This window comes from Pleurodeles waltl, chromosome 3_1 (assembly GCF_031143425.1).
Source record: "Pleurodeles waltl isolate 20211129_DDA chromosome 3_1, aPleWal1.hap1.20221129, whole genome shotgun sequence".
Lineage (NCBI taxonomy): Eukaryota > Metazoa > Chordata > Amphibia > Caudata > Salamandridae > Pleurodeles > Pleurodeles waltl.
In genome coordinates this window covers 1,989,233,686-1,989,259,529 of record NC_090440.1, presented here as the reverse complement: position 1 = coordinate 1,989,259,529, position 25,844 = coordinate 1,989,233,686, and the positions used below count along the sequence as shown (strand labels likewise).

The window sequence follows — 25,844 nt, the reverse complement described above, 5'->3', positions numbered from 1 at the left end:
GCCACGCCTACAGGAATACGCCCACACTATCACGACCCACGAATCCACGCAGCGGTCTTTCAACCGCGGTATTCCATTGGCGGTACACACTGCTGCGTTCAAAATACACACACTCTTACAAAACACTACTACATTGGACAAATCGAAATACACACACCTGATACACATACACACACCACTCCCACACACTCAATACAATATAAAACGCACACCCATATCACCCACAAACCCCTACGACAACAATTGAGACAGAAGGCCAGAGAGAGAAACCACCAGAAACAACACTAGCATCCACAGGCACTTAACATCATCACTCACACAACATCCACGCACCTCACACAACACACCCCTAAATATCACCCCACACATCACAACACACACCACCCCACACATCACCCACACCACCCCATGGCACCGCAAAGACACCCCAGGTTTTCTGAGGAGGAGCTCAGGGTCATGGTGGAGGAAATCATCCAGGTAGAGCCCCAGCTATTCGGATCACAGGTGCAGCACACCACCATAGCTACGAAGATGGAGCTATGGCGCAGAATCCTGGACAGGGTCAACGCAGTGGGACAGCACCCAAGAACACGGGATGACATCAGGAAGAGGTGGAACGACCTACGGGGGAAGGTGCGTTCCAGGGTCTCAAGACACCACCTCCTCCCCCAGAACTAACAACATGGGAGGAGCAGGTCTTGGCTATACTGCATCCTGAGGGCCTCGCAGGAGTAGCTGGAGGAATGGACCCTGGTAAGTCAAATCTTTAACTACCATATCCCCCACCCTATCTGCATGCTATCACATACCCCCACCCTCGCTCTCACCCCCATCACTCCAACTCCTCACACATGTCCCACTATCACAAACCACACATCCCAAACCCAAGCCCTGCATGCAACACCAAAGCATGGACACCCATCACAAAAGCATGTCCACTGCACATACACCCCCCTAAACCATTATCACACAAGGTCCCACACAAGAATGGAAGCACTGGGGTACAGGGTGACCCACCCATTGCACACCATGGCACATACAAATGCTATAATCATGCCTTTACACCCCTGCAGGACCCCTACCCAACATCACCGGACAGGAGGGTCCAGACATGTCCACTCCAACCACAGAAGAGGCCCACAGTGATGACAGCCGCTCTGTCCAACTGGATCAAGATGACCAGCTGTATTGCTACATACACTACGTGCATGCGGCAGCACGACGTGCAAGGTAAACAGTGGTGCAGAGTGTGGACCATTGGCCTCTGCTTTCATTGGCCTTCGCTTCCATTTTGGTTCACGACTCCATTTTGTCGAGTCTGGTTCGGTGCGTAAGGCACTGTTCTGTGTTTTTCCACAAGCTTCGGCAAGCTGAAGGGTGGGGTGTTTTTCTGCTCAACTTCGCTCCATCTGCCTGGTACGAAGGGCGCTATTTACATTCCACGAGCTATCAGTTAGAACAACAGGGGGATGCGCCTGTACACAAGGAGGAATGCAAGCTGCCTGTACACAAGGAGGAATGCAAGCTTCACCTTGGAGTCCTCTCCTGGGAACTTGGCCCGTTCTGAGGAGACGTCTCGAAGGGTGAACAAGGTACCGCCGATTGCACAATTTGTAAAGGAGGGGGTCTTTTTCTAGAAAAGACTCCTGGGTGTTAGTAAATACTATAAAAGTTGGGGGCCTGGATGGGCTGGTTTAGGAACTCTCTTCTGGGTTGGACGCAACGCCAGGAGGACTGATTGTCCCGAACAGAGGCTCCCTGTGCTAGCTGATTTGGGTTCCCCAGCTTTGTGTACGGCGGAGGGATGCAGACGCTCTTTTCGGTGAAGCTTTTCAATTTATTAAGTGTATTGTGTGTGCGCGCGTAATGTGTACTTATTCCTGCAGTCATTTTCATGCTATTGAGCATTGAAGTATATTGTGTGTGCGCACGTAATATGCACTTATTCTTGCAGTCATTTTCATGCTATTGAGCATTGAGGTATATTGTGTGTGCTTGTATTATATGCACTTACTCTTGCAATTATTCACAGAGGGCTTATATCTTTCCTGATATATATATATATATATATTAGTGTGGTTTAGTTTTGCTAGCTGAGAACTTGCCCCTTAAATAAACTTGATTATTCTACTTACGAAGGTGTTTGAGAGTGATTGCTTTACATTGTGCCTTAAAATATCCTGAAGTGCATAGTTTTGATATTCTGAAGAGTAAAGCAGCACAAATTGGCGTAGTCGTTTGCAGGATTCGAAAAAAAAAAAAGGGAAAATGTTTAATAAGATCAAAGCGAGCTCAAAAGCAGGTTCTCATGTAGCAAATCCAGACATAGAAATACCGGGGTGGGAAACTGCCCCGTATAAACTTTTAGCTCAGGAATGGTCACGTTGTGCTGGTTTGTGTGAAAATTGGAATGCGTGTATGTTTAATGTGGAACCTGAAGATCTTCTTATATGCTTACAGAAAGTTTCAATTGACAAGGGAAGGGAGATTTGTGCGTTGGGGAGGCGAGGCTGGATCTTGCTTTCTGCGTACCGAAAGTTGTATGAAAAATGTTTACAGTTACAAAAAGACCACGAGCAGCTGGGGAAGGAGTTAGTAGAAGCCCGAAATTCCTCTACCATGCTAGCTTGTCAAAATAAATTATTAAGTGATAAGTTGGAAAATGTACCAACTGGTTGCAGAGAGAACGGCCGTTAGCGTAGCTAAATATAAACACAAGAAACGAAGAGGGAAAGTTAATAAAAAGAAGGTGCATTTAGCTATCTCTCAGGCAGGATTAGCCTTTGACCCTGAATTTTGGGATGGAAACATCTGGGATACATCTGATTTTTCAGATGGGTCCGGGGGCGATGATTGCCAAGATGTTAGACAGGAGAAGACAGAGCGCAGGAATGTTGTCCGTGCGCAGCCCATATATCGGCGAAAGTTACAGCATAGCCCAGCTAATCCTGGAGGGGTGATGTTGGATGCCCTGGAGGATTATACACAGCAAGAACTAAGTGATGTGATAGACAGATTTCGACAGAGGTCTGGGGAAACATTTCTTACGTGGTTGGTGCGGGTGCACGATATGGGGGGTCAGGGGGTCCAATTGGATCACGGCGACGCCCCGAGGCTTTGTATGTTAAGTACAGACCCGGTTATTCAAAATGAGTTTAGAACCTATCCAGGGAATGGTCCCATGACCAATTTGTTAGAGCTAGCTGCGCAAGGGTGTGCTCAGAAGTATCCGACAGAGTCAGACTGGTCGCCTAATGATAAACCTTGGTATACTTTGAGAGATGCAGTACAGAGATTGAAGGAAGAAGGGATGAAAACAGCTATCTTTATGGGTAATGCCCATGATTTGATGAATGGAATTTTAAGTGTGTCTGTGCGAAACCGGCTGATTAGGGCCGCTCCTCCTGCATATAAGCATGTCATCATTACTTTGTTAATTAATCAAACGGGTAACCCATTGTCTCAGGTGGTAGAAGCGGTGCGTGAGTTAAGTGATTTAGGAGAATGGGCTAAGCCAGAGAGGAATTCACGGTCTGAGAATCGTACTGATAACAACAGGGTGACAAGGCGAGACATGTTTCAGGCCTTGCTGCGAGATGGGGTGACCAGGAATGAAATTGATGGGATAAGCACCAAGGACATGTGGGAAATGTACCGCAAACGCGGTTTGGATAAAAAGGAGGGGAGCAGTAAAGGGAACAAGAAGGATAACAAAGTGGTGAACCAGAGAAAGGCAGGAGGGGAGGAGCGTGAGAGTGAAAAGGGAGAGAGAGGGAGAGAACCCCACAGTAGAGAGAGATCCCCAGAGGACGGAAATTGGGAGGAAGAGCACCGAAGCGCAGAGGGAACCCGGAGCAGGGAGAGAGACCGGGAACTGACAGGTTCTGGGAAAACTCGAGGAAGAGAGCGGGAGAGGGAGCTGGTAAGCTCAGAGAGGTTGCGAAGCAGAGACAGGGAGGAGGAGTTCCCTGAGAATTACCGCAAACTGTATCCAGATTTGACTTGGGCAGACTCGGATGTGCGCAGAGTGAAAATAGATTAGGAAACAGGCCAAACTCCGGTGCAGGGATGGGCTCGCAAAGATAACAGACCTCATGTCAAAGTAGAAATTTATTGGAAACGTGGAAATGTTCAAAAGGTTCGAGCCCTCGTTGACACCGGAGCGGAGGCCACTTTGATTCATGGCAATCCAAGAAAATTCAGGGGACAGTACTTCACCATTACGGGATTGGGCGGAAAAGAAACCCCGGCAGTGCAGATAGTGGTTCCCATGAAAATAGGGGCCCTTCCAAAGAGAGAATACACTGTCCTGATTGTGCCCATTCCCGAATACATTATTGGAATTGACATTTTGAAAGGGATGACCCTACATTTGGAAGATGGATGTTATCAATTTGGTTCCAAAAGATTTATATCAATAGCCGCCGCAAGGGTGGGGCTGTTGAAGATTCCTCCGGTAACACTTCCCCAAGCTACTAAGGTGATTCAAATGAAACAGTACAGAATACCGGGAGGACATGAGGAGATTAGCCAGACTATACATGATTTACTAGAGGCCGGGGTAATAGTTCCCATTACCACTGCGTGGAATAATGCCCTCTGGCCTGTTCGGAAAAGTGATAACAGTTGGAGGATTTGCATTGATTATCGCCAATTGAATAAACATACACCTCCTCTGACTGCAGCGGTCCCAGACACCATTACCTTGATTGAGAACATACAGAAACACAGTGGGACTTGGTATGCAACCATTGACATTGCCAATGCCTTCTTTACGATACCAATAGCTACTGAGAGCCAGCCTCAGCTGGCATTCCAGTGGGCGGGGCGTCAGTACACCTTCTGTAGATTACCCATGGGGTATTTACATAGCCCCACTATCTGCCACCGGCTGGTGGCAGAGCATTTGGATGAAGTACCAGTGGTTCCTGGAGTGCAAATTTCTCACTATATAGATGACGTGATGATGCAGGGAGAGACGCAAGAACAGGTGCAAATTCAGCTAGACAGGGTGGTGGAACATTTGCAGAATCAAGGGTGGGAGATTAACCCCGAGAAAGTGCAGGGACCGTCTCAGAGCGTGACATTTTTGGGCATTCAGTGGAATCAGGGACACAGAGAAGTGTTGCCAAAAGTGAAACAAAAGATTAAGGAATTCGCAGTACCGCGAAATCGGAAGGAAGCCCAGAGTTTTATTGGACTATTCGGGTATTGGAGACAACATATACCCCATTTGTCTCAGATTTTGGCCCCATTGTACAAAGTTACACGAAAGAAAAATGCGTTTGAATGGGGAGAGCAGGAGCAGCGCGCGTTTGAATTGGCGAAAGACGCCATTCAGCATGCTTTGGATTTGTGGCCGATTCGAGAGGGAGACATTGAGTTGAATGTGACAGTCCAGGGGCAGTATGCCAATTGGAGTTTATGGCAAAAACAAGGAAGAAAGAGGGTGCCCCTGGGATTTTGGACAAAGAAGTTACCTGAGGCAGGAGAGCGGTATACTCCCTTTGAGAAGCAGCTGCTGGCCTGCTATTGGGCCCTGGTTGATACTGAGCAAATTACACTGGGACACAATGTGATTTTAAGGCCTGAAATTCCCATCATGCAGTGGGTGATGAGTTCCCCAAAAACTCATAGAATTGGACATGCGCAAGAAGCCAGCATTATAAAATGGAAATGGTATGTCCAGGACAGGGCACGAGCGGGTCCAAAAGGGACCGCCGTTTTGCATGAGCAGGTAGCGCAGGCTCCAGTGGAGAATTCCGAAATGTTGCATGATGTACCTTCAGTGTGTGAATCCCCAGTAGGGTGGGGCCAGCCGTTCGCAGACTTGTCTGCAGATGACAAAAAACATGTGTGGTTCACAGATGGTTCAGCAAAATATGTTGGAGCGAAAAGGCACTGGAAGGCAGTGTCCTATAATCCTGTTACCAAGAAGCTTTTGACAACTACAGGACAGGGAAAAAGTAGCCAGTATGCAGAGCTTTATGCCGTGTATCAGGCTTTAAAACAGGAGCTACCCGGAAAATGTCACATTTATACAGATTCCTGGTCTACCGCCAATGGGTTAGCTACTTGGCTTCCCACGTGGCATGCACATCAGTACAAAATCCATAACAAAGAGGTATGGGGGAAGGAGTTATGGCAGGAGATCTGGGAAATGTTACCTCAAAGCACCGTGACTGTCTATCATGTGGACGCTCACTGTCCAACTGATTCATTAGACCGATGGTTCAATTGTCTTGCAGACGATCGAGCCAAGATTCAAGAGGCTGAAGTGGAGGCGCAGAGTTCTGATTTGGTGGGAATGGCTAAATGGGCACACCAGAAATGCGGGCATCTTGGAGAAAAGGCTACTCACAGGTGGGCTGAGATTAGAGGGATGCATCTTCCCCTAGATTTGATTAAAACAGCGATCATTGAATGTCCCATTTGTCAGCATGCACAGCACAGACCGGTCCCACAGGTGGTGAGAGGCCAGCTAGGTAGAGGTAAATTGCCAGGACAGATTTGGCAGATTGACTACATTGGACCAATGCCAGTGAGCAGAGGGTGTCAGTATGCCTGCACTGTGGTAGACACTTACTCTGGTTATCTCATAGCCTTTCCCTGCAAGCGCGCAACTCAGCAGAGCACCCTGAAAACACTAGATCTGTTGATTCTGTACTATGGGGTGCCACTCCAGATTCAAAGTGATAACGCCAGCCACTTCAAGGGCAGACTAGTGCAGGACTATTGTGCACAACGCAATATTGAGTGGATTTTTCACATACCTTACTACCCACAAGCAGCGGGACTGATTGAGAGAATGAATGGGTTGCTGAAAGAACAATTGCGTAAACTGAATGATGGGACACTGAAGGGGTGGAGGGATAATTTGAATGATGCTTTGCAAATTTTGAACAACCGACCCCTAACAAATGCCGAGACACCTCTCATGAGAATGCTGACACCTGCTTTACAGATTAATCCGTTTACAACGAGCAATACCATTGTGTATTGGGAAACAGCTCCAGGAGCTTTGGCCCCATATCGAGCTACACCAGAATCTGCAGGACTTGACTTACATGCTTTACACATGCATCGATTGAAACCTAGAGACATCACTCTGATTGAAACTGGGGTGGGAATTCAGATTCCCCCTGAGCATTACGGTCTGATCGCCCCTCGATCTGGGCTTGTCTTGAGGGGCATCCAAGTTTTAGGAGGCGTGATAGATGCAGACTACCAAGGCGAGTTGAAAGTCATTCTCTTGAACAGTGGTGACACAGACCTAGTGGTGCAACCTGGTGATCGCGTTGCCCAAATTGTCATTATGCCGGTTTATGGAGGTGTTGTTAAGAAGGGGAGCGCCCCAGCTCTTCTCACTGTGAGAGGCAAAGGAGGGTTCGGATCTACTGACAAGAACCCAGGGGACAAAGTGTGGATTGAATCCCCAAATAACCCTCCTCAACCCGCTGATGTCATCGCCACTGGACCAGACAATGTCCTGGTAGTTATGCGACCTGGTCAAGACAAATGGGAACATGTTCCCGCTGACAAATGCTATCTGCGAGAATGATAATACGTGTTTTGTCCTTTGTTCTTTTCAGATCATCCTGTGGAATGCCTGTGCCATGAGTGTGGTGTATGGAGCCCGTTCGGGAGACTCCACCGGGGAGCGGGAGGGGCTCATAGCCCAAAAATTCAACCGTCAGCCGCAGATGCCAGCGCTGCTGCATCAACCGAACAATGTTTGGATTCATCTAGCGCAGGAAGTGCTGAATATATCTCACTTCTGTATGAGTAATATGCAAAGCGTTCAAGATTTGATTACCACTTGTCTAGTGGCAGTGCCCACTCCTGCTGCTGTATTATTACACATCTTTAACAATACAAACCAGGATGGAATGGTGGATGTGAGTGACGTTCGCTCCCATCTGTCACTCTATGAGTACTGCCGTCATTGCCCGGAGGTGGGCAGGCGGTTGTGGAGGAACATGACATCTATACTCACGTTTAACATCTCAAATGGGGATGTGTGCTATTCATTGACCTGTGATCCTATGAAAATAGGTAAATGTGCTCAGCTCAAATTGGAGAAAAGAGACAAAAACTTAACTGCTGCACAACGGACGTTGTGCCACTCACGGAATGACCTAACCTGTTTGAATGTAAATAATTCAATGTTTTGCCAACATGTGGTGCCTGCTGCCAGCCACATTCAAAATGTTAAGTTGCCTAAAGGTTGGCTCTTTTCTTGTGGTAATCTTTCTTTTACTTATATTCCAGCCAATCTAACCGGAGGGCCTTGTGCCTGGTCACGCTTAGGCTTTCTCATGTTTCCTATGGATACTGCTCTACACCCTCGCTATACCAGAGACACTATTCAATTACCTACGGACAGTGATTCTGAAATTTCATTGCTGTCCAGAACAGAATATGTTAGTTTAGCTGGTTCTATCGTAGGGGTGCCAGGACTTGCAGTATATAATACCAGAGTTATTAATAAACTTGCATGTTTAGTAGTCAAGAATATTAACTATACATCAGCTGCCTTAGCTGAGCTGTTATTAGATGTACAGGGAATTAGAAGAGCTGCTTTGCAGAATCGCGCTGCTATTGATTATTTACTGCTTAAACACAACCATGGCTGCAGTGATTTCGAAGGATTATGTTGCTTCAATTTATCCGACCACTCCATATCAATCAACTCCCACATAGAGGCCCTGCATAAGTTGGTGAAGGGGGTGCAGCAGGATGTTGACAAGGGGTGGTGGGATTGGGCTTTTGGATGGCTGCCTAATTTAGGCCAACTGCGTTATATCTTTGGTGTAATCATTATCATAACAGTTATTTTAATTTCATTATGTTGTTGTATTCAGTGTGTGCCTAACCTTCTATCTCAGTGTCGCCCAAGAGCATTGCCATTTCAGCTTATAGGATATACTTAGTTGTAAGTTGGCCAAATGGTTCAAGGGTGGAAATGTATTGCTACATACACTACGTGCATGCGGCAGCACGACGTGCAAGGTAAACAGTGGTGCAGAGTGTGGACCATTGGCCTCTGCTTTCATTGGCCTTCGCTTCCATTTTGGTTCACGACTCCATTTTGTCGAGTCTGGTTCAGTGCGTAAGGCACTGTTCTGTGTTTTTCCACAAGCTTCGGCAAGCTGAAGGGTGGGGTGTTTTTCTGCTCAACTTCGCTCCATCTGCCTGGTACGAAGGGCGCTATTTACATTCCACGAGCTATCAGTTAGAACAACAGGGGGATGCGCCTGTACACAAGGAGGAATGCAAGCTGCCTGTACACAAGGAGGAATGCAAGCTTCACCTTGGAGTCCTCTCCTGGGAACTTGGCCCGTTCTGAGGAGACGTCTCGAAGGGTGAACAAGGTACCGCCGATTGCACAATTTGTAAAGGAGGGGGTCTTTTTCTAGAAAAGACTCCTGGGCGTTAGTAAATACTATAAAAGTTGGGGGCCTGGATGGGCTGGTTTAGGAACTCTCTTCTGGGTTGGACGCAACGCCAGGAGGACTGATTGTCCCGAACAGAGGCTCCCTGTGCTAGCTGATTTGGGTTCCCCAGCTTTGTGTACGGCGGAGGGATGCAGACGCTCTTTTCGGTGAAGCTTTTCAATTTATTAAGTGTATTGTGTGTGCGCGCGTAATGTGTACTTATTCTTGCAGTCATTTTCATGCTATTGAGCATTGAAGTATATTGTGTGTGCGCGCGTAATATGCACTTATTCTTGCAGTCATTTTCATGCTATTGAGCATTGAGGTATATTGTGTGTGCTTGTATTATATGCACTTACTCTTGCAATTATTCACAGAGGGCTTATATCTTTCCTGATATATATATATATATATATATTAGTGTGGTTTAGTTTTGCTAGCTGAGAACTTGCCCCTTAAATAAACTTGATTATTCTACTTACGAAGGTGTATGAGAGTGATTGCTTTACATTGTGCCTTAAAATATCCTGAAGTGCATAGTTTTGATATTCTGAAGAGTAAAGCAGCACACCAGCCTGGCCCATCTGGGACCTCGGGACAGTCGGTTCCCCTCACACAGTCACAGGCCACCACAAAGCTTCCCCCCTCTGGAAACACCAGCACAGCACCCACCCAGCAGGCCCATACCTCTGTCCCCAGGACAAGTCAATCAGCAGTGTGTCCACCACTACAGGGAACCCAGGCTAACCCACCACCCCAACAACACCAGGGACCTGGGGGCAGTGGTAGTGGGCACACGGTTCAGGGGACAGAGGCCCAGGGAAACAGGGGAACTGGGAGAGCTGCTGTGCGACAGGGGGAGGACAGGCCCAGGGAACCCACTCTCCACGAGGCCCTCTCCAACATCAAGGGAACCTACCACCATTCCCAGGAGACGATGGCAACGGTACTGGCCAAGTTTTAGAAGACCCAGCGGCTGCAGGAGGAACAGTATTTGGGGTTCAGGGAGGAACTCAAATCCATCAATTCCACCCTGGGCACCATTATAGGGGTGCTGAAGGAACTCGTGAACACCAGGAGGGACACTGTGGCACAACAAGGGGCCCCTGACACTAGCCTGGACGATGAACTGCCCACCACCTCCGCCGGCGCTAGTGGACAGGAGGCACCGCCACAAGACCACGACACCAGCACCACACCCCCTGCAGATGGAGAACCACCCCGCAAGCGGTCCCTGAGATCCAGGACAAAGACAGAGAACAATGCCAAGACCCCCGCCAAGAAATGAGACCACCCTGATTCTCATCCTTCTGTCCCACTTTGTCACCCTGCCCATACTTAAACTGCCCTAGCTCCACTTCCTATGCCCCTCTGGACAATGCACCTGTGAGACTAATAGACTGGACTCTGCCATGGACATTCCTCCACCATCACCCCTGACCATTTTACAACCCCCTCCACTATTTAGCACTTAAATAAACACCCTTAAATCACAAAACAATCTGGAGTCAGTCTGTGCTTTCGAAAATGTGTATTTGCAATAACTGTGGAAAAATGCTATATCCAATGTATTGTCAACATACCTATGTCACACAGCTCTAGTCCATGCGGAAACAAAGCAGAGGTCACACAGTGGGACCCACATCTTTGAAATGGAAAGGGAAAGTGACAACTCAGTGTCCATACACTGGGTGAAAGTGGCAGACAGATGAGAGGTAGAAGAATTATATCAGATGTAGCAGGCAGTGTTGTCTTCTTACCTGTGTCTCAATGGAAGTATTGGTGGATCACTGTGTTCCTGTTGTCTATGTCCTCTTCTTCTGCTTCCTCATCTTCACTGTCCACAGGCTCCAAAGCTGCCACAACACCTCCATCTGGACCATCCTCCTGCAAAAAAGGCACCTGTTGTCGCAAAGCCAAGTTATGAAGCATACAGCAGGCCACGATGATCTGGCATACCTTCTTTGGTGAGTAGAATAGGGAACCACTTGTCATATGGAGGCACCGGAACCTGGCCTTCAGGAGGCCGAAGGTCCTCTCTATAATCCTAGTTCGCCCATGGGCCTCATTGTAGCGTTCCTCTGCCCTTGTCCTGGGATTCATCACTGGGGTCAGTAGCCATGACAGGTTGGGGTAACCAGAGTCACCTGCAAACATCAAGGGACAACTGTTACACACACACTAACTCTTAGGGACATACCCAGACGCCTAGTCACACTGTATTGGGTCCATGTCCTCACCTAATAGCCACACACGGTGCCTCTGGATTTGCCCCATCACATAAGGGATGCTGCTATTCCGCAGAATGTAAGCGTCATGCACTGAACCCGGAAACTTGGCATTTACGTGGGAGATGTATTGGTCAGCCAAACACACAATCTGCACATTCATAGAATGGTAACTCTTCCAGTTTCTGTACACCTGTTCACTCCTCCGGGGTGGGACCAAGGCCACATGTGTTCCATCAATGGCACCTATGATGTTGGGGATATGTCCCAGGGCATAGAAGTCACCTTTCACTGTGGGCAAATCCTCCACCTGAGGGAAAACGATGTAGCTGCACGTGTTTGAGCAGGACAGACAACACTCTGGACAACACGTTGGAAAACATAGGCTGGGACATCCCTGATGCTATGGCCACTGTTGTTTGAAAAGACCCACTTGCCTGGAAATGGAGTACTGACAGCACCTGCACTAGAGGGGGGGATTCCTGTGGGATGGTGGATAGCTGACATCAGGTCTGGCTCCAACTGGGCACACAGTTCCAGGATTGTGGTACGATCAAGTCTGTATGTGACAATTACATGTCGCTCCTCCATTGTCGACAGGTCCACCAGCGGTCTGTACACCGGAGAATGCCGCCATCTCATCACCTGCCCCAGCGGACATGCTCTATGGAGGAGAACAGCGAGCAGAGAGTCAACCAACACTGAGGTACGTAAACACAACTTTATAGCAAAATGTTTGAAAATCGATATATGGCTGTATTAGTGTTTAAGCAAGGCCTAGATATGTGTGACGCAGCCAAAATTAATGCCATGTGGCACCCTGAAATGGCTGCTACCTGACCTGTAATGTGGGACAAGGGGATACGAGGTAACTGCGCTGGCGTTGTACACCGTCGCAGTAGGCGGTCGAAGACCACGGCACAATCCTGTATTGGTTAACATTGGACCCTATGGGTCCCAGGAGCCAATGACAATGTACGCCGGCGGTGACGGGACGCACCACCGCGGACGTGACCGCCATTTTCTGTCTGTTCACTCACTTGATACCTGATCTTCGACAGGAGAGGACCTACACTGCAAGTGCTGCTGTGACCTCAGTCTGGAAGAGACAATGGCTCATGTCTGGGAAAGAGCCCCTGCCTTCAGCACGGAGGAGTTGGAGGAACTAGTGGATGGGGTCCTCCCCCAGTACACGCTACTCTACGGTCCTCCAGACAAACAGGTAATTACACTGTGAGCATGCCGAATGGGCAATGCCTGTGTGGAGTGGTGTTGATGAAAGATAGGGGGAGGGAGGGGAATGAGGCGTGCATGATACGACGGTGAGTGCATGTGTGTCATTGCAAGGGTAGAGATGCGGGCCAATGACTGTGACGGTGCGGACGGTTATATTTTCTCCTTTTCCCCTGTACTATTCCTGTAGGTCAGCGCCCACCAGAAGAAGGATATTTGGCGTGCCATCGCCAAGGAAGTCCGGACCCTGGGGTCCACCACAGACGGAGCACCCACTGCCGGAAAAAATGGGAGGACATTCGCCGCTGGAGCAAGAAGACGGCGGAGGCCCAGCTGGGGATCGCCTCCCAACGGTAGCCTATCCGGAGTTGGATGGGCGCTTGAGGGCATCACAGCAGCCACAAGGGGGTAAGTACACTCTCATTCTGCTGATTCAGCGCGCATTGTAGGTGTCTGGGTGGGGGAGGTGGACTGTTGGTTCCCCTAGGCCAGGGCGAGTTTAGTAGGCAAGGTCCCTTCGTAAGGCAGGCCCTGTGGCACCCCACCCCACCAGTGTTAAGAGCCAACTACACCTAGTCAGGCTCCTGTGACTTCCATGTGTGCAGCAATCGAGCATAGGCCTTGCAACCCATGTCCCTGTGATTAATTAGGGAACTCCAAGTGCACTGCGTAGTGCAGGGGGCTTCTGTGTCTGTAGTGTCTGCCAACGGCAGCGGTATTGCATGCACTCAACATGTCTTTCTTCTGTCTTCCCCCCCCCCTTTTTGTGGTCTCCCTGTTCTTGTGTGCATTAGCATCATCAGGCGGAGGAGCAGTGCCACCGGAGCAGGAGGGAGCTGCATCCCACATGGCCCTGGAGGGCGACACAACGGAGTCAGAATTCACCAGTGGGACGGAGGGCGAGGGGAGCTCCACGGCGGGGACAGGAGCTGAGACCAGTGACACGGACTCCTCCTCTGATGGGAGCTCCCTTGCGGTGGCGGGCCCCTCTGTGCCACCCGCATCTACAGGTACAGCCGCCACCCCCCCTACCAGCACCGCCCTCCCAGTAGCCCCTCAACGTGTGCCCCGTGGCCGCTCACCCAGGAGGGTGGGCATCTCCTTCGCCCCAGACACCTCAGCCCCTGCCCCAGTCAGCCCTACTGCCCTCAGTGAGGAGGCCATTGACCTCCTCAGGTCCCTCACTGTTGGGCAGTCTACCATTTTGAATGCCATCCAGGGTGTAGAGAGGCAGTTGCATCAGACCAATGCATACCTGGAGGGCATTCATTCTGGTCAGGCAGCCCAAGAGCGAGCTTTTCAGACTCTGGCCTCAGCACTGATGGCAGCCATTGTCCCTGTCTCTAGCCTCCCCCCTCCAACTTCCTCCACCCAGACCCAAACCCCTGTATCTCTGTCTATCCCAAGCACACCATCAGACCAGCATGCACACACGTCAACACAGAAGGGAAGCTCAGGCAAACATAAGCACCACACATCCCACAGGCACTCACGCAAGCATCATACACATGCAGACATACCAACACCCACTGCCTCCACTGTGTCCCCCTCCTCCTCGTCTCCCTCCTCCCTCCAGACCTCTTCTCCACTCACACCTACATGCACTACATCATCAGCCACTACCTCCATCGCGAGCACACCCACCACCCTACCCCGCTCACGTGCAGTCACCACCCCCACTACCATACACACATCCCCTGTGTCCTCTCCCAGTGTGTCTGTGAGCCCACCTCCCAAGGTACACAAACGCAGCCACACATCCACCCAACAACCATCCACCTCACGACAGCCTCCAGCCCATGCACCTTCACCCAAAGTCACCAAACGTACACCTCCTACAACCACTATCTCTTCCTCCACTCCCAAACCCCCTCCATCTACCCGTCCCAGTGAGTCCCAAAACCTTTTCCTGTCCAACCTTGACCTCTTCCCCTCACCTCCCCCACCCCTTCAGTCTCCTAGGGCCCGCCTTTCCAGGTCCCAACCGAGCACCTCAGCCACAACATCTGTGGGAATAGTGGTGCCAGTAGTAACCGGGAGAGAGGCAAAACATCTACCACCAAAGCCTCTCCCAGGGGTACAGTTGGGAGTGGGAAGACAGCTGCGCCACTATCCAACGTGGGGAAAGGCAAAGAAAAACAGGCAAGTCGGCGAAAACCTGCACGGCGGACAAGACCGTCACCAGCACCGCTGCCAAGGACACCGCCGCCACCAGCACCGCTGCCAACGACACCGCCGCCACCAGTACTGCTGAACAGGACACCGCCGCCACCAGCATCGCAGGCCAATGAGCGCCAAGGCCTCCGACACTACAGAGGCCGCCACGAGCAGGATGAATCACTCTGGGCACAAGGCCACATCCAGAACCAGTGGAGATTTACATCCACTACCTCTGTCCTTGGCAGGATGAAGCACTCTGGGCACAAAGCCCCCTCCAGAACCAGTGGAGATTTACATCCACTACCTCAGTCCTTGGCAGGATGAAGCACTCTGGGCACAAAGCCCCCTCCAGAAACAGTGGAGATTTACATCCACTACCTCTGTCCTTGGCAGGATGAAGCACTCTGGGCACAAATCCCCTCCAGAACCAGTGGCGAAAGACATCCACTACCTCTGTCCTTGGCAGGATGAAGCACTCTGGGCACAAAGCCCCCTCCAGAACCAGTGGAGAAAGACATCCACTACCTCAGTCCTTGGCAGGATGAAGCACTCTGGGCACAAGGCCCCCTCCAGAACCAGCAGAGATTTACAACCACTTCCTCTGTCCTTGGCAGGATGAAGCACTCTGGGCACAAAGCACCCTCCAGAACCAGTAGAGTATCACATCCACTACCTCAGTCCTTGGCAGGATGAAGCACTCTGGGCACACGGCCCCCTCCAGAACCAGTGAAGATTTACATCCACTCACCCAATCCTTGGCAGGATGAAGCACTCTGGGCACAAGGCCCCCTCCAGAACCAGTACAGTAAAGCATCTACTTGAGAGACTGTGGCTTGGCACTCCCCAGGATAAAGCAGTGGGCAAACCACCCACTGTAAAGACTTGTGAGACTCTGGCTTTGCACTCCCCAGGATAGAGCAGTGGCCAAACCACCCACTGTAAAGACTTGTAAGACTGTGGCTTTGCACTCCCCAGGATGCAGCAGTGGGCAACCCACCCACTGGAAAGACTTGTGAGACTGTGGCTTTGCACTCCCCAGGATACAGCAGTGGGCATGGAGCCCCCTCGTGGATCTGGCGTCGTGTACCCATCTGTCTGAGGTGCCCCCCCTTCCCTTCCCCCTGAGGTGCCTGTTGTATTTCTATCTGATGCCCCAGCAGTGTTCTCTCCGTTTTGATCGGGTATTGAGTGTGGGCCTCGCCCATGCATTTTGGGCCCGGTGGTCCACGGACTATGATGGTGGAATACCTTGGACTTGAATTCTTGGTGTATATATTTGTTTATAGTGTATAAATATATATATATATGTATATATATATATATATATATATATATATATATATATATATATATATACACACATATATATACATATTCTTTTTTTTTATTACTGTTTTTTAATAGATTACAGACGTTCAACTCATTTCCTTTTGTCCTTGCATTCTTCCAGGGGGGGTTGGGAGTTGTAAATGTAATGTATCAACATGTACTTGTGTGTGTGTTGTAGTGGGTGAGGGTGGGGGTGGGAGTGTTGCGTGTGTGTGTAACTCTTTTTTCCCTCCCCACTCCCCTGTGTCGTAGGTACAGTACTCACCGTGGTCTTCGCCGCCGTCTTTGTTGTTCCTGGTAGAGGAGCAGGAAGATAAAGGCTGGGAGTATCTGGAGCTCGGGTTCCATGGCGTCCTGGTTCCTCGTGGGGTGTGTAGAGGTGAGCGTTTTCCCTTCCAAGTCCGGTTTCCACCGTGTTTTTGTTTGCGGTGAATCCGCCCCGGAAAAGGTGGCAGATTGAACTGGTTTAATACAGTGGGCGGAACCTTGTCTTCCACCTGTCTGTTGGCGGTTACCGCTGCGGTGTTTGTGCCGCCGTGGAGGTCGGAGTGTTAAAGTGGCTGTCTATGTTGGTGGTTTCCGCCACGGTCGTGATTCCATTTGTTTTACCGCCGCTTTAACACCGACCGCCAGTGTTGTTATGACCCCCTTCATATCTTTTCATGTTATTGCAAGATGGTGGGGGTCTTTCTAATAATGACTCTTGTCTTTACAATTCTGTTTCTTGCACTGATCATTATCCTAATCATTGCAGCCCATGCAACTTATCGCAAATTGCAGTTGTGTTAAATAAAAACCATTAAAATTTTACTGCATCTTCGTTATTGCCTGTGTTTGGATGAGCATGATATATCTGTGAGAAAGGCGTAATCTCTGTTTAACCACGACACTCCCTGAGATGTCATACTCTCAAGTCCATGCATAAAGGCTGCCACAAATCATCTTTTACTATTTGGGTTTTTGGTGAGGTGCTGCTAGTGAGCTGGAAGGGTTGGGACGACAGCTGTGACTTATTGTAGGATAGGCATAGTCGCCTACAAACATAAGTACTGCCAGCAGTCTTGCCTAGAGCAAGAGTCCTAACTACGACACTATTCTCTGAGGCACTCCTGAACAGTAAATAAGCAGCTTACACAATTTTGTCTAAGATGCTTGAAGATTCCATGGAAGCCACCATTAAGAAGATCTCCTTCATTGGTCCAAACACTACCAACTTGCAGCCGATAGTCACACAGATGGCAGATGAGGTAAAATCCACAAAAGCGAATATTCCTTTGTTCAGAATTAAAAAAGGTCCGAAAGACAGAAGAAGATGGTTGAAGATCGACTGGCTAGAATGCCTGACTGGGGACCGGATGCTTGGATTATGAAATGCAAACTCACTGATATGGAGGCCTGCACTCACTGTGATAATATTAAAACATATGGTGTGAAAGAAAAGGCAGAGAAGGGCGAAGTAGTTGGTTTCCTGGTGGAGTTGCTCCCCTGCCTCCTACAAATCCAATTTGAACTCACTGGAGTTCTACACGATACACAGGATTCCCGAATGCGTCAAACACACCACACCCGATCATTGTTTGTCTACTGTAGAAGCAATCCTCTTAGCAGTCAGAAGAATAATTCACCATTCTTTCTTGAATGCCAGACCACATCTGTTTCTGTGGACTACTTATTTGACAGCAGCGTTAGGCGACAGACGTTTCTGGCCCTCAGATCAAGCTGAGGAACACTTTAATGCAAAGCCGGCAAATGCCCAGGGCCTCCACCTTCCAATGGCTCTTGGTCAAGTGATCAAGACAGTCAAGACTCACTCTCTCATGCCTCTATATCAACCCCTGTCACTCTGCTTATTTCTACCTCTAACTCACTCTCTCTACCTACATACCTCTTTCTCAGACTCACTAATCTTTTGTTTCATCATTTCTCCCTTATGTGCTCGCACATTTCACCTATCCCTCTACTCTGCCCACCTCTTTCTAACCCACTCTTACCCCTCTCCGTCTACCTTTTTTCTCCACTACTCCTGGTACCTCGCCTGTCTCTATTTCATCTCTATCTACCTCCTTATCATGTTGTATCATATCCTACCATCTCACAACTCACTAAATACCCAGCCTTCTCTCTAACTTTCTCCAACTACCTTTCAACTCCTGCACTCTAGCATGGACATGATACCTAGCCTCTTGTTCCCTCTCTCTCTGCCTAACTCCAACATCTACATCGCACTTACTTCATCTCTTCATCTGTACTCTAACTCACCCTCTGTAAACCCCATTTCTTTCAACACCTCTCTCTACCTCACCTATCTGCCTCAGGCGTTGTTACATTCTGTGCCTATCCCTAATTCTCTAGCCCTGCCCATTTCATCTCTGCTATCCCACTCCTATTCCTGGACCTCACTGCTCTGCTGCTTGGTTTCTATCTCACCTCTGTATCTCTCCTCCATCTAGTTCTCCTTTCCATCTATGCATCTCTCTTTACCTTACCTCTCTCAATGCCCACCTCTTTGGGTCTCACCCCCACCCCTAAAACCCCTCTCTCTACCTTATCACTCTCTATTGCTCCTTTCTGCATGTGAGTTCCCCCTCTATTGCATTTCTCGCACTCTCTCTCAAATAACTTCTCAACTTATTTCTCTTATCGTGCGGTACCACTTTTATATAGCCCCTCCCTTTTTACATCTGTCCTATCTATCCCACATCTTTGGCTTCATTACTTCTTTCTTGCTACCTATTTTTCTTTACCCCGTTTTCTCAATAGTTACCTCTTTCTGTAGCTCCTTCTCTATTCAACTACCTTCTTCACGCAACCTCGGTCTCTGTTCATTTCTCTAACTCACCTATTTGTTCTATCTCTCTCTACCTCAACCCCTAACTACCTGGAGTTGGTTTTCAGCCTGTGCTGCATGAACTACAAACGCCATGAAGAAATAGAAACGGTGGAAATTAAACCCCAGCCTCTGAATATAATTAAAGTGATGCTTCATTCAGCAGATGTCCCTTGGCAGTGATGTAAAATGCAAGCCTTCTGTTTAGTGAAGTACAGGAAAATAAACTACTCAGTCAAGATCACACATTTCGGCCAAGGTTGAAGGCCAACACTAAAACCCAGGTTACAAAATTCCTTTTCCACTATTTCACCACGCCCTCACTTTAGCTTTGTGAAAATATACCGAAAGCTAAGCACTGCTTAAGGTCTCCCAAGACTTATTCTTATAACAATTACTTCTGAACTTTTTGGGCTAGTTATTGAGGGGCATATTTATACTCCGTTTGCGCCGAATTAGCGTCGTTTTTTTCGACGCAAATTCAGCGCAAAACTAACGCCATATTTATACTTTGGCGTTAGACGCGTCTAGCGCCAAAGTATGAGGAAAGAGCGTCATTCTTTTGCGTGAACGCCTTCCTTGCGTTAATGAGATGCAAGGTAGGCGTTCCCGTCTAAAAAAATGACTGCGACGCAAATGCGTCGTATTTATACTCCCGGGCAAAAATCACGCCCGGGAGTGGGCGGGGCAAAAAACCCTGCATTTGCGCCGGATTTTAGCGCCTGGGTCAGGGCAGGCGTTAAGGGACCTGTGGGCTCAAAATGAGCCCACAGCTGCCCTCCCATGCCCCCAGGGACCCCCCCTGCCACCCTTGCCCACCCCAGGAGGACACCCAAGGATGGAGGGACCCACCCCAGGGACATTCAGGTAAATTCAGGTAAGTATAATTTTTTTTTTTTTATTTATTTTTTTGGCATAGGGGGGCCTGATTTGTGCCCCCCTATATGCCTCAATGCCCAATGACCATGCCCAGGGGACATAAGTCCCCTGGGCATGGCCATTGGGCAAGGGGGCATGACTCCTGTCTTTACTAAGACAGGAGTCATGTAAATGGCGTCTGGGCGTCGTTAAAAATGGCGCAAATCGGGTGGAGGCGATTTTTTGCGTCAACCTGACTTGCACCATTTTTAAGACGCCCTAGCGCCATTTTTCCCAACGCCGGCGCTGCCTGGTGTACGTGGTTTTTTTCCACGCACACCAGGCAGCGCCGGTCTGCTTCCGCCGGCTAACGCCATTCAATAAATACGGCGCCCGCATGGCGCTTCAGAATGGCGTTAGCCGGCGCAAAACTTTTTGACGCAAAACTGCGTTAGCGCAGTTTAGCGTCAAAAAGTATAAATACGGGCCTGAGTGCCAAGTGATGTCCTACAAGGGTTGGAGAGCTGCGTGTTCTTGTGTGTGCATTTGTGTGTGCGTACAATGGATAAAAAGTGACTGTAAAAGTGTGTTCTGAGTGTGTCAGAGTGGCGTGAGAGTGAGTACTGGTGTTTTAGAATGAGCACGTAAGCGAGTGTCAGTGTGTGTATTAATACGCAAGTGTGATTATATTAAAACAACTGCCACAATAACTATGTGGCAGTGGTATTTACAATATTATTTTTAGAATATTGGTCAGTGAAATAAGTGATGGAAAATCTTAGAACCCAGTATTAAAATAACCCCTCATAATTCTTATTGCTTTGCATATAATTTAGTGGGCAGCAGGTTATCCTCTCAGTAAATGCTCATCACCCTTCAAAAAAAACGTGTAATTTCCCTTCCTTTGATGGTATCACCTTCTAAAGACATCTGATTATACCTTCCTTGGAGGGAATAGGTAAGCAGCTGTTGTGTTGTAGGTTTTTTGTGTATTTCTTCCAGCCCATCCAGTGACAGAATGGCATGATACAGGCCGTTTTCTGTGTCTATGGAACACTGGGATTGGCAAAAGGCTGAACATTGAGAAAGTGTCCTCTGGGTCTGTAAACGTATCTTACCCAAAGTAACTTTATGAAAGGAATTCCTAATGCACATTACCATACCCAGTCACCTGACAAAAGCTATGGCAGAGGTGAGTACAAATGACAAGGGAGAGAAAACTCTTAAGCAAGCAATAAGGAACTAAGGATTCGCTTTCCTGCATCTAAAGATGGATCCCGATTTCTAACCTACCACAGAGGCTCTGTCACCATCATGCACGATGAATACAAGGACCCTTCTTTCATTTTCCGTCCTGTCCTGTTCTGTCGTTTCCCATGCGTCCTGGCTTTGTTTCTCATGCTTTGAGAACAACATACGTTAATTTCCCCCTTCTTCTCTATTCTGGCCTTTGTTTCTGGCGTCCCCCTTCTCTCCCAACCTCCCCTTTCCCCATTGTTACCCTTTCTTGCATCGAAAGTATCTATAGACATTGTACGTTTGTGCTCTTTTCATCTCTTCTCGCCCGCTATATCCTCCCTTTGCCATTTTCTTTCCTTCATTCTCTGCGTTGCCCGCACTCCCCACTCTACTTTTGTAGATTTCCTCTCTCAGAACTCACTTCTGTGTCAAAATACCCTGCACTTCTATGTCTGTGCTCTTTTCTTCCCTTCTTTCCACTCTACTCGGCTGTCCCCTTCCACTTTCCTTTCTCTGTTTCTTCATCTTTATACTAGTCTTCAGTATTTTCCCTTTTTAATCCCCTCTCTTCTGAGACTATCTTCCTTCGTTCTTTTCCCTCTACCCCCTACCTTCCTATTCTCTCGGCCAATGTTTTCTCCTTTGTTCTTCCCCGCTCCCCCACTCTCTTCTCGCAGATATTTACTTATGTCCGCATATTGTCATGTATCCCTGTTTCCTCTCCTTTTGTCTTGCATTTCCTCTATTCTCTCAATCCTTCTCACCAAGTCTCGTCTTCCGTCTCTCCCACCTGAGAAGCCCAGAAACAGGCAAAGTGTTTTTCTTTTTCTCCGTGGAGCTCTGAAAACCCCGATTCCCCAATCCCAGAAAGGAACAATTCAGCTAAATAAAGGGACTATTGTCGAGTTGCAAAACAATAACATGTGTTCTTCATAGCACTACGAAGACTACTGTACTGTTTTGTATGAATATCGTTATACCCACGCCTCCTGCTTGTGGTTTTCTTTTGGGGTGCCAACCCTTGACGGGAGTCTTTGTGTGCAAAGCACAAGGGTTGGGCATTAGGGTATGCATGTATTAGGAAATTATATTTTAGCTTCTGAAAAGGGAAGAGTCTTCGACAGTAGACAAACATTAACAATCACTAACAGGGCAGCCTCCTCTCTCTTCCCAAGAACTGAGGTCACCTTGAGGTTTCAGAGTGAGCCATACCTTTGAATGCTGCGACAAGAAGTCTGGAAGGAGGTGGACTTGTGCCAGCAGCTCCACGTAGTCATGACAACGAAAATAATAAATATGGGCAAGGATGCTGTCAAGAGAAAAGGTATCCATTGCTTCCTTGTGCTCTGAAACGAAAAGAAATCGGCGGTTAAACATTTCTGCGGCTTTTAGCAGAAAATAACTCCACTGGGCTGTGTGAAGATGAGTCTCTAGCCTAAAGCGCTCTAGACAACCACCACATGTGTCAATCCTGCTGTAATTGGGCTCGGGATCGTGGCACAAAGAACTGGCCTTCCCCACACTGCATACAAATGGCAGCTAGAGGAAACCTCTAGAATCACTTGTGGCGCGTTTTGCCTCAGCCCACCCCCAGTCCCTTCTCAATGGATCAGCGAGATTGGTGCAAGAACACGCAAAGTATCCAAGTTCAGTCTTCAGGGGGACCCTGGGCGATGAAAGTGGTTAAGTGTGCATTCTACGCTAGCAATATGTCAGTCTAAGTGGATGGGTGCCCCAAATCGGTCCCGACATTTAAAAAGAGGATTGAGTGCCTCCATCTGCATTTCCTATTATCTCCAAAACACCCCTTTCTAGACTCTTTCATCCTCTATCCCTCCTTGGATCACCCCAAACTTCATTTTACTATTATGATTCCCCCAAACAACCCTTTCTAAATTCTTTCCTCATGTATCCCTTCCTTTGACTCATCTCAAATCCCATTGTACTACTATGATCTCCCTAATCCATTTCTAGAGACTCTTCCCTCCTCCATCTCTTATCTTATTCATCCAATCTTACTACTATGATCTCCCACAGAACACTTACTAGACTCTTCCCTCTTCTATCCCTCCACTATCCTATTTGAATTCAACAGACTCACATGTCCACCGCTCAAAAGAATTCATATTTCCATAAACTAATCCACCACTGATCCTTTTTGAGTTACGGAGTAACATGCTGATCATCAAAATGCGCTTTGATGCCTCATCAAAAATACATAGGGGCATATTTATACTCCGTTTGCGCCAAATTTGCGTCGTTTTTTTCGACGCAAATTCGGCGCAAAACTAACGCCATATTTATACTTTGGCGTTAGACGCGTCTAGCGCCAAAGTATGAGGAAAGAGCGTCATTTTTTTGCGTGAACGCCTTCCTTGCGTTAATGAGATGCAAGGTAGGCGTTCCCGTCCCAAAAAATGACTGCGACGCAAATGCGTCGTATTTATACTCCCGGGCAAAACTCACGCCCGGGAGTGGGCGGGGCAAAAAACCCCGCATTTGCGCCTCTTTTTAACGCCTGGGTCAGGGCAGGCGTTAAGGGACCTGTGGGCTCAAAATGAGCCCTCAGCTGCCCTCCCATGCCCCCAGGGACCCCCCCCTGCCACCCTTGCCCACCCCAGGAGGACACCCAAGGATGGAGGGACCCACCCCAGGGACATTCAGGTAAATTCAGGTAAGTATAATGTTTTTTTTTTTTTTTTTTTTTTTTTGGCATAGGGGGGCCTGATTTGTGCCCCCCTACATGCCTCAATGCCCAATGACCATGCCCAGGGGACATAAGTCCCCTGGGCATGGCCATTGGGCAAGGGGGCATGACTCTTGTCTTTACTAAGACAGGAGTCATGTAAATGGCGTCTGGGCGTCGTTAAAAATGGCGCAAATCGGGTGGAGGCGATTTTTTTGCGTCAACCTGACTTGCACCATTTTTAAGACGCCCTAACGCCATTTTTCCCTACGCCGGCGCTGCCTGGTGTACGTGGTTTTTTTCCACGCACACCAGGCAGCGCCGGTCTGCTTGCGCCGGCTAACGCCATTCAATAAATACGGCGCCCGCATGGTGCTTCAGAATGGCGTTAGCTGGCGCAAATTTTTTTTATGCTAAACTGCGTTAGCGCAGTTTAGCATCAAAAAGTATAAATACGGGCCATAATTTCCTTCACCGGGAACTATCAAAACATTCAAACAAATGCAAATACACCAATGCCATATGCCGTGCTCTGGGTCTTTATTAATCTGCAACCTGTTCAATACATAGGTGAGTTTTAGGGACTGTCTCACTAGCCACAGAAAAACACGCCAGTTAAAATAGTATGCCAATTCACCAAAGACATCCATCCAGACAGCAAACATTAACAGAAGTTGGTAAGCATTCTCTCCCGTAGACACCTAATCTCGATCACCCTTCGAGGCACCTATTTGGAGGTACCAAATGGCCAACAATGACAATTCTCCCATCCAGAGAGGAGCACTTATTTCACCTCCAGTCAGAGTCCCACAGTGTCTTCATACATCTCATTCAGGGGCTGAATGATGAAGGAAAAACAGTAGTGTGGAGAATATTTCAGTATTGTGTACAGAGAATATTTCCTGATGTTCTCTACAGAGAGAGAAGAATAGCTATGCAGCTGTTTTCAGGCCTTTTCTCTAGTTCAGGATATATCAGACCTGACATGGTGGGTCACGGTGCATATCACGGGTTTCTAGCTTCAGAACCCTGGTATTCTGGGCTTCTCGCTTCTTGATTTCTAATCTGCTGATGGTGATTCTTGTTATACTGAGCTCCTGAGATGGTAGATCTTTCTGCCAAGTAAGGTGTATGTGGTAAAATGTGTTCATAACAAATCAATAGGGCAATTAGGAAACCGAAATTCTCCAGCAGAGGTGATGTCAAGAAGAACCACTGCTTTATCTGGCTACTGGATGGCAGGTGTGTTACCACGCCAAGGACTGCTCTGTGTAGACAATGTCTTTAAAGTTAGACAATGGAAGTGGGATTATATAAAATAAAGAAACCATAATGAAGACATTCAAAAGGAAATCAAATGAAGGAAAGTGTTTAGGAACGTCATTTGAGGTAATAATGGCGAAAACTAAACATCTTTGGGCTAATGATAAGGATGTGTGTTTTCATTCTTTTGGTAGTCATCAATTGCTCATCATTACTGCATTTTTTCGTGTTTAAATCAGAGTAATGAAACAGTTAGTCTACAAGATTCTCAGGTGTCCAAGTGGTACAAATTAACACCAGACATTTAGATACAATGGGACCTCCAAGGCCAGTGACTTGCCATCAATGTCCCGCCATGCCATCAATGTCCCTCTCATTTCAGCCCCAAGTCAAGACCACTACCAGAGTTTGCTTTGCCCTACTGAAATCACCAAGAAAGGTCCTCACATTTCTGCCAGAAATACACAGAAAGACATCATCCATGCCTTAATTACATCAAGGTTAGATTACGCAAATGTCTTACTCCTTGGGTCCCCTCAAGAGCTGTTAGACTGCAGAGGGTACAGAATGCTGCTACCAACTTG

General features: G+C 48.2%; 1 protein-coding gene across 1 annotated transcript in view; it reads right to left on the bottom strand.

The window, feature by feature from the left end:
- Positions 1 to 25,844, bottom strand: part of RAD51C (RAD51 paralog C) — a 417,313-nt gene that overhangs the window by 173,004 nt on the left and 218,465 nt on the right. Inside the window, exon 4 of the mRNA XM_069226398.1 lies at positions 22,524 to 22,657. Coding sequence (XP_069082499.1) covers positions 22,524 to 22,657 — 134 coding nt within the window. The remainder of the gene's footprint in view (positions 1 to 22,523; positions 22,658 to 25,844) is intronic.